Source organism: Apteryx rowi, unplaced genomic scaffold (genome assembly GCF_003343035.1).
Source record: "Apteryx rowi isolate R43461 unplaced genomic scaffold, aptRow1 scaffold_194, whole genome shotgun sequence".
In the NCBI taxonomy this organism is placed as follows: Eukaryota; Metazoa; Chordata; class Aves; order Apterygiformes; family Apterygidae; genus Apteryx; species Apteryx rowi.
The window spans coordinates 1,279,342-1,289,234 of NW_020448241.1; the positions used below are offsets into that span (position 1 = coordinate 1,279,342).

The 9,893-nt window shown below is 37.7% G+C and overlaps 1 protein-coding gene across 3 annotated transcripts in view; it reads left to right on the forward strand.

Annotated features, from left to right (window-relative positions):
• The first annotated feature begins 4,374 nt into the window (after positions 1–4,374).
• Positions 4,375–9,893, forward strand: part of RPS6KA3 (ribosomal protein S6 kinase A3) — a 68,467-nt gene continuing 62,948 nt past the window's right edge. For 2 of the 3 annotated variants that reach the window (XM_026062838.1, XM_026062839.1), the window contains exon 1: positions 4,379–4,427. In XM_026062838.1, coding sequence (XP_025918623.1) covers positions 4,398–4,427 — 30 coding nt within the window. In that variant the 5' untranslated portion in view covers positions 4,379–4,397. Of the gene's footprint in view, positions 4,428–9,893 lie in introns of all 3 variants that reach the window. The other variant, XM_026062840.1, reaches the window with a different exon arrangement.

Genomic DNA, 9,893 nt, shown 5'->3' on the forward strand with positions numbered 1-9,893 from the left:
AGATGAATAGGTGAGGATAGTGCTAGGTTTATTCTGCAAGTGTCCAAAATAGTACAGTTTCACCAGACTTGCACGATGAATTGGATCTGTTGCAACAAACGTTGGAACTGTAATTACAAAAAAAAAAAAAGTGTGACTTTAGGGACCATAGATATAAGTTGTAGTGTGTAGAATGCAGAATATTTCTCTTCTCTTCACAAAAAGTGGTTAACTGATTGTGGGTGGCATGTGGGCTACATCTCTTGATGTACTCTGTTACAAAGGGTTTAATGTGATATATATTCTTCAGGAAAAAAAACTGTAAAATCAGTCCCCAAACCTATCCCATCACTTGCTACTTTTGGTCCCCTCCGATGCAGTTATTTACAGGATTGCATTATTAGTCAAGAAGTAAAATGATCTGAATTTAAAAGAAAAGACACACACAACAGCGTTCTTAAACTGCATTTTCACTTCACTAGGGAAATCATATAATTATATCCTAATGAATTATGTCTTAAGAGTTCAGTGGGACTGAACCTGTAGTTTTTGAGTGCTAGAAATATTGAAGCCTGATTTTCTGTTTTATAGTGGATTGACTGTTGTGTCAGAGGTTATATAAGCTCATATGGGGGGGACACGCGTAAACCAGCTGTCTGGTGTCGATTCTCTGGTGTTTGTTTGCTTTATGCTCAAACAGGGAACCTGTAGGATCTCTTTCATTTTCCTTTCTGTGTGCCTTCAGGAAAACTGCTGGAACTTAACTGTGTTTGAGTATTCATTTCTACCAGTTTAGTGAAATGTGGTGGCAGGGTCCAAAAGCCTTTGAGGGTGCAATTTCTGGACAGCATAACATGACTGCTTTCACTGGAAATCAGGATAGGAGACAGTATTCGGGTGGGTTGGAGGAAGGTTTTGTAGGTTACTTTTAAAAAGGGTTGTTCACCCTTATTTCATGGCATAAACTGATTGCTGATATGTTTAGGGAGTAAGCAGAAAGTTTTTTGCTGTGGACCAATTTTTGTATCATTTTTCTTGTAGCTGTTTTGCTGTCATCTCAAATTTTTGGTGCTTGCTGCTTTTGGAGACAGAATACTGGAAATAACCCAATCTTTGATTCAGTCTATTTAGTTAGCATCCCACTACAGAAGGGGAATGCAGTTAAGGAATATTAGAATTCTAGAGTCTCTGTCTTTTGAATGAGGCCAGTCTGTACATGCAAAAGATATATCCAGCCTTGTCTTATTCTGCATTCATCACATTTAGTCCCAATCTGTTGTGTCACTGAGACAAGCCTGTGGTTCTAGTTATTTGCTAGAGCAAGGCTATACCCAACAAAAGGGAACTTATTTTTCATTTGCTTTCCTCTTAAGGATGTTACTGACCTCCTTCCTCCACAGTGGTTTAAAGTGGCCTCTTCCAGTGTGAGCCTTTTGGCCTTACATTTTAACTGATGTGTGTTATACTTCGCAGAATTTCTGAGCACACAGCTGCTTTCCATTTAATACTATCATATACCAGCAAACCATAAATCATGCATATGTATTCTTTACCTTACATGGCTCAGACAGTTCTGAGCAAAACTGGTTCTACCATCCAGTGATTTCTTTAGCATAATCATTGCTTGGGTAGACCTATTTAAACAGATCTTGCTAATCCAGTGATCTGGCTCAGATGTGACCATGTGGCATACATGCTGATTTCTTGAATTTGTTCCTAGTTCCAATACATGTGTTTGGAATTCACTTCTTGAATTCAGCGGGAAACAGTAACAAAGTGATTCAAGATTAAACAGGAAAACCAGACTGTACAAAACACTTCATCTGTGATGCAAAAGTTTGCTATATTTTTTTTCTCGTAGGCTAATAAAATGCTGAGAGTGTCAGTAAGGTTAAAGATTAGAGCCTTTTTAAAAATAGAGGTTCATCTCAATATCTTGTCTTTGAAGAAAGGTTTTTCCTCAAGCTTCTGACAGTCTTCCACTTTCAATTATGTTTCAGTTGCCTTAAAATAGTGTAAATGTGAGAACTTCAGACTTGCTCTTTAGTAAATTCTTGCTTCATCTGCAGTTAATGTACCTTATTATCCAGTGGAATGATAGTCATAGCAAGAACCACTGTTTCTGACAATTTGCATGTGTGGCTTTGGTACACAAGTTGCCCTGTTCTAGGCCTCACAGTTTAGCCATCCTTAGTTGTTAGGACATTATAGACTCCTCCTTTAAGGCTAAAGTCAATTGTCTTCTTTGTTCTGATGTTTTCTTCTCATTTTTTCCTACTGACAAATTACTTTGGAAGCTGTCTTGTGGCATGGAGAGAGTATAGAGATATGTAGCTAAAATATAAATGTTAATTTAAATTAAACATATGTCATAGATTTGAGAAAAGGGAATGTATGTTACTTCATGCTTTTCCGTAAACAAGCTTATTAAAAACACTCATTTCTGTAACTTAGCTAAACTGGTATTTTTATGATCTTCTGTCTGATTATTTTAACTTTCTATGTATCTTAAAGAAGAATAGTACAGTGGTCACTGCCTGTGCTTTATAAGTTAAAGATGCTAAAGTGAGGGAAGTTTTAGGCTTTTTGGAATATTGTCTTATCAAATAACCCTTAGTTGTACAATTAGGAGGAGGTATAATGCTGAGTGCACTTAACTGACGTAGCATATAAAAATAATGTTGGCCTCTGTAGTAACCTGTAATATGTGGAGCTGGTTTCTTACCAGTCTTTCCTCACAGAAATGTGATGTCTAACCAGAAGTCTCTAGTATCTTCCTCTAGCCAGTTAAGATGAGAGAAATGTCAATTTTATCATATGCCAAAACACTGCACTGGGGGCAGAATCAGCAAATGATTTTTTAATATATATATATWTTTTTTTGCCTGCATCACTTTTGGGCAATCCGTAATTCTTGTAACCTAGCTTTATCTAGCTGCATCTTTTAGCCAAAGATACAGAATGGAAAACTTGGAGTAGAGAGCTGGTAATCTTCTGAGATTGAGCATTCAGTGTGTTTGGCATATTTGAATATTGGGATTTATAAGTAGTTAGGATTTGATTTACCATTTCATATGAAAGTTTATCCTCCAGCCACTTACAAACTGAAAGACTATATTAACTGGAAATCGTTGCAGAAAAATTATGCTATGAAGGTTCCTCCTGAGAAGTCTGCTGAAAAACTGAACCATGGGAAGGCAGTTGTGGAATAATGCTAAAATCTGCTCCATTTATCAATCTCTGAACCCTGCTTAGCAGCTTTTTTTTTTTTAACAACATCCAGAAGATATGTGTCTGTATATGTATGTAACTTTATATTTTAAATGAATTAAGTTCTGCAAAAATAGACTGATTAGCCCTTGTGTTCTCTGCAGAAACAATATACAAATGAACTAACACTGTTTCCAGTGGTACAGGAACATGTGGTAATCATTTTTAATAGTTTTTTCATTTGTTTCTAATGACAATTGAATGGAGAAGTAAACTAAGAATTAAAACTCCACTTGATATCCCTTACCATACTTCAAGAAATGAACTGTACCACCAATGCTTTTCTTTGCAACTTACTAGAACTCTTTCATTGTGTAAGTGATGTCATTCTGAGTCTTTCTGGGAAAAATGCCTTCTAGAGATTCTCCAAGTACAACTGACAAGCAAAAGAGAGAGCATTTGTTGACCAAGAAGGGACTGAGGCTTGTGTGGGTTTGGGTTTTTTGTTGTTGTTGTTTTTTGTGTTTTTTGTGTATTTTTTGTTTTAACCAGTATGGCTGAACTTCACATTTGGAAGTCTATTTCTTTATGCACTTTGGTTCTAACAAAAGTACTGAAGGCAATGAATTATTTTTCAAAGGACAGGCAGCAACTCTAAGTGTTGTAGGCATAGTTATTATAAGGATAGACTATAGCTATGTATGTTCTTGAAGGAGTCATTGCAGGGAAAGGACTGAGTATTGCTATGTAAGATCTTGGTCTTAAAGAGCCTGTTTATCTGTTCTTTGTTGTGGCTTTTTACTGTTAAACTTTGTCAGGGTCACCTCTTTTGTAGAGATTGTAGTAGTGGAAAACACTGTCTAGCTGTGTAGTAGTGGGGCTTCAAAAGCCCCTGAGTCTGTTGTATATTTCTTGCTGTGATTTGGTCCAGTTTGATAATGCATGAGAATCAGAGTGAGAATGAGTGGCATTGTAGCGTCAGCAAGGTACCCATTTTGTGTTCACTTTTTTTAATATGTACCTGTTTTCTATGTTCTCTTTTTTTAATTTTTAGAATATAGAAAAAAGAGCTCTTGATCCTGTAGAGAAGCATGCTGTAAAAGCATATCTGCAAAACATTTATTTCTTTAGTTGGATTCAGTGGTTTTAGTAACTTATTGCATGTCTGATGTTTTCTACAGAATGGACAGCAAATTGTGGATGAACCGATGGGAGAAGACGATATCAATCCACAAACTGTGAGTATATGACAGACATAATAAAGATGAATAGTACTATACTGTGATACATTAATGTCACTTAACTTGCAGGCAGGTTGTCACTAATCTTTTGTTGTTCCAGTTTACTGGACACAAGGTGTAATCTAGGATCCTGATAGTTCTAAGGAGTTCTTTGTCACTGACTCTTGCCTGCTTTGGTATCCTGTGGTTTGTTCTGATGAACTTGCATGCTTTCCATAGTGTTTTCAGTATGATGCAGGCTTTTCTGTTGAAGACACAAAGCTGAATATGGTAGAAAATACAATTGGGATGGGTGGGTGAGAAGATTTCATAGCAAGATGTGACTAGTTCACATTTCTGAAGAGGGAGAGGGTTGAGTTCCTCTTTTCTTATCCTAGCAAACCTTAAAAACAGGTAGTCCTCTTTTACCATCCATTTCTCCTAGTGCCAGTGAGCAAAGCACATCTGTTGGCTTCTGTTAGTCTCATCAGTGAATAGATGAGAATATTTTACATCTGTGAGTCCCAGAGTGTGCCTTATTAACAGTTAAGATTTCAGTTGTGGTCATGTCACAACAACTAGCTGTGGTTAAATTCCACACAGACTTCACCATAAGCGCATGTGCGCTTACTGCATGAAATATGTTTCTTTGAGTGACAGCTGCTGTTACACCTTACATATCAAACTAGAAGCGGAAAAGCTATCACCTCTCTTTTTCTGTACTGCCATAGTTACCAGACGGATTTCTTGGCAGTATGTGTCTGTGCTATTTTGTTGTTAGCATTAGTCATTTTTTCTTTTCCTTCTTGACCTGTTTAAAAATAGAATATATGCATAATTCTTCATTAGCCTGAAAGATTGTTTCTGTTCCCTTTTTCCATAGATTGTGGGGTTTATGCACAACCAAGATATAAAGTTTTAGGTCCTCTTCCTGGACTTCTGACTGAAGTGTTAGATGTGTCTCGCTACTGTTCTTGAATGGGCTACAAAGCAGGTTGACTGAAGCCCAGTAGTTTCTTAAATCTTTCTCTCTTTTGATGTGGATTCCCATTTTGCTCTTGTGATGTTAATTTGACTAAATTGGAGGTGAAGAGAACTTCTATTCTGAGCTAGTTCTGAGAACTTCTGTCTGAGCTCACAAAGCTCCGGAACTGTTTGTATGGACTTACTTGAGGGTGACAGCTGTAGGTATCAGTTTAGCTGCTGATTTCAGATGCTTCCCCAGCTCAAATAATATGCTAAATGCTGACACACATGAAAACTTCCAGAGTGGTGGAATAGCTAAAGACCAATGCTATACTGTTAATTTAGATGTTGAACTTGTGCTGTGATTCAGATCTGGACAGTACAGAGAGCTGCTAAACTAGTACACTGAGCTTTATGAAATACATATAGAAGCAGCGCAATCTCTCTGAACCTGAACTGGCAAAGAAACACAAAAGAGTGGGGTATCTAACACTCTTTTTTTCCTTCCCCATACATATATTTTTTAATTCTGATTATCTATTAATTCTAAAAGCCCATGCCGTGAATTCCTTTCCTCTTTCAGTTTTAAGAGGGAAACTCTTGCCAAATTCAATAGTTTTTCAGGGGGAAGACTGAGGGTGAGGAAGGAGTGTGCAACTGCAGTTTCAGAAGCAATCTCAACCCAGGCTCCTTGAAAATAGGGGTGGCTGCTAAAGAGAAGCTCATGGTCAAGAAAACTAGCTGTCAATCCATATAGGTTGGCTTGAAAATAGGGGTGGCTGCTAAAGAGAAGCTCATAATCAAGAAAGCTCATTATCAGTCTGTGTAGGTTCCTTATCTTCATGTCAAATCTGCAGTTTTACAAAATTTTGTAAAGCAAAGATGCTGGTGGCCTTTCTTCAGCTGTGAAGGCAATCTTCATGGTTACCTACAGTCTTTTGTCAGAGTGTACTAGCTGACTTGCCAGTAAGTGGACGTTACCAATAAAACACAACTCTTAGAACTCCAAACTTGAAGTGCAATATATCAGGGTTCATATGCTTGTATCATACATTTGCAAACTGAAGTCTGCACATGGGATGATCAAGGCTGCTTTGATGTAGCTACACAGCAGTTTCTCTTAGCTAAAGCTGTAGACAAAGCCAGTTTAGATGCTGAGTGGAGTTGCCTTTTCTATGTTTATTTTAATAAATGTATCAGTAATAGATGTTGTTCTTAAGCATAAGAGACTGGCATGAAAATTTGGAGATTGGAAGCCTGCATTATATAAACATTTTAGCTTCTTCCTTATAGAATGCAAGGCTGTGCTGCCTTTGACACAGGGTGAAGAAACAAGTCAGGTGCTGATAGATGACTCCAAGGTAGTGCGTGGTGTTAATGAGTAAGGAAGGAGCGAGTTTTGTAAGGTAACACTGGAAGGAGATACTTGTTTTGATCTTCTGTGTAATGTAGACTATAGTGCTTACATGAATTAACTTTTATTTGAACTAGAATATCTCTTTTTCAAGAAAGCATTCAATTTTGATTGAAATGTTGGTAACGGTAGTGAATCAACTGAAACACTTGTTAATTTATTTTGACTAGTGTCATCACTCGATATTTGCCTTATTTTGAGTCTAGCTTCACCTTCTAGCTATTAGCTTTTTTTGTAGTGTGTGTGTGTGTATCTGCTAAAATTATATCCTCTTTGATCAAAAGTAAAGTTGATTGGCTGGAGAGTGAGTGGCATAGCTTTGATTCAAATCCAGTGGCTTCTTTTGTGGAAAGCAAGAACTATACTAGTACATTTCTGTTTTTGAGGAGTCCAAGATGCTGCGTGGTTCAAAGTCTTACTCTTCTTAAAAGAGAAATCTTTCAATATATTAGTTTTATTACCATTAATATACTGGTTATATCTGGCTTTACAGCTTGCTCTCAACATTTTATATTTGATATGTCTTAGATGATCTGGGTTCAGCAGAAATAAAATGTAAGAACAAAGCAACATCTGGCTGAAACTTGATCTAACGTGAAAATCTAAGTGAAAATTACTTAAAGGGGAAGCTATCTAAAGCCTTTTATGTTGCTACCTTTTTCATTCTTGTGCTGACTACCAATGTTTTGTTTACTTCTGTATCCATAGAGATTGACCAAATATAAATTGTTTTAGGCTCTTGCAACTGTGATGCAAGAGTTAGTACTTTTACTAGTAGTTAAAGCTAGCCAGAAGCTACAGCTGGTCCAGCAAGTAGCTTCCCATTTTTAGACAGGTAAAGAGCATATCGTGCATGCCATGTTCTTTCTTTTGTTCTGTTACCTGGATTCATTTTTGTTGTTAGAACACTTACTCCAGCTGATGCATTACCATCATGCTGTACCTGCTTAAGCATGATTATTGAAGGTACAAAAACATTAAGTTCCAAGAATTTGTGAAAAGTTGTTATCAGTAATGCTTTTTAAGTTACAGATCAGCTCACATACATTTCTATTCAGTAACCCGCAAGGACTGCTGATTACTTTTGTCCCTTTCCTGCTTGTATACTAAAAAAAACTTAGGCACAAGTAACTGGGATGAAAAAGTAAAGCCTCCCTCCCATGGGGGAGGTTGATTAGTATTATAACACTTTTTCTTGTCTGCTATGATAAAACTTTGAACAGAATTCAGCTTTTAAATATKCAGAATTAAAGCATAGACAGAATTAAATACAACTAAATCATAAAGCATTATATTAAAATCTGTGGGTTTGATGGAAAAGCTAGCAGGAGGATGACAGTCACTGAGACTATTTTAAAAATATATAACTAAGATAACTAAGCCTGTAGTCAGTTGGTAGTCAAAAGGTAGTGTAAGAAATGCTTACAAAGAAAAGACAATAGTTACAAGTGGCTTTTTCTTTTTTTTTCTTTAACAGAATTTTAAAAAGTAACTATTTGCAGTAAGTAGAAGAAAATGATATGCTTTGTCTTGCCTATCAGTGTTCTAATAGAAAAGGTTATGAGGAAAGTATCTTAGAAAATGCTCTAAGATAGGTTAGTAAAATAATTTAAGGCATATAGTCCTTTTGTCTAAGGAAATACTGAACTTTGACAGTAAACTATATGTAGTAATAATATTGATATTATATATGTTGATATAATCAACATAGATATAACATCAACATATATCTATATGCATGCATATATATATATGCACACACTCCACAGGATTACCAAGGACCTATAAAATGTTGTTCAACCTTAAAAATCACAAAAGTAATTTTGTAAATAGTTATATAATATTTGACATCTTGGACTGTGAAGAAAGATTGAGACTGGAATCACTAACATAAGTCTTACAGAAGATATGGAAAATTAATGGACAAATATATATATACAGAGACACACCTATGAGAGGACAGAGGTAGTAAGAGACCATGATAATACATCCTGCAAAGCTACGTATTTTTGGATGTGTAACGGATACATATGGAAAACTAAAACTCGTTATGCAGGCAGTAATACTAAAAGCATCTAATCTGGGATCATCTTGTCTGTTTTACCACCACCTGTGAAAATAGCAAAATTTAAGCATGTTAAATTCAAGTGCAGTACTTAAGCAAAAAGGTGTTATTAAACTGAAAAATGTTTGGATTTGAAAATGTTCAAGAGAGGCTTCAGTTGATTCACAGAATCACAGAATGGTTGAGGTTGGAAGGGACCTCTGGAGATCATCTAGTCCAACCCCCCCTGCTCAAGCAGGATCACCTAGAATATGTTGCACAGGATTGTGTCCAGGTGGGTTTTGAATATCTCCAGAGAAGGAGACTCCACAAACTCTCTGGGCAGCCTGTTCTAATGCTCTGTCACCCTCACAGTGAAGTTTTTCCTCGTATTCAGATGGAACTTCGTGTGTCTCAGTTTGTGCCTGTTGCCTTGCGTCCTATCTCTGGGCACCACTGAAAATAGTCTGGCTCCATCCTTTTGACACCCTCCCTTTAGATATTTGTATACACTGATCAGATCCCCTCTGTCTCCTCCAGGCTAAACAGGCCCAGCTCTCTCAGCCTTTCTTCTAGGGGACTGGAACCTCTCCCCTCTATCGTCTTCATAGCCTTCCGCTGGACTGTCTCCAGTAGTTCCATGTCTCTCTTGTACTGGGGAGCCCAGAACTGGACWCAGTACTCCAGATGTGGCCTCACCAGGGCTGAGGAGAGGGGGAGAATCACCTCCCTCCACCTGCTGGCAACACTCTTCCTGATGCAGCCCAGGATACCATTGGCCTTGGCCACAAGGGCACATTGCTGCCTCATGGTTGACTTGGTGTCCACCAGCACTCCCAGGTCCTTCTCCACAGAACTGCTTTCCAGCAGGTCAACCYCCAGCCTGTACTGGTGCATGGGGTTATTCCTCCCCAGGTGCAGGTCCCTGCACTTGCCTTTGTTGAACTTCATGAGGTTCTTCTCTGCCCACCTCTCCAGCCTGTCCAGGTCTCTCTGAATGGCAGCACAGCCCTCTGGTGTATCAGCCACTCCTCCCAGTTTTGTATCATCTGCAAACTTG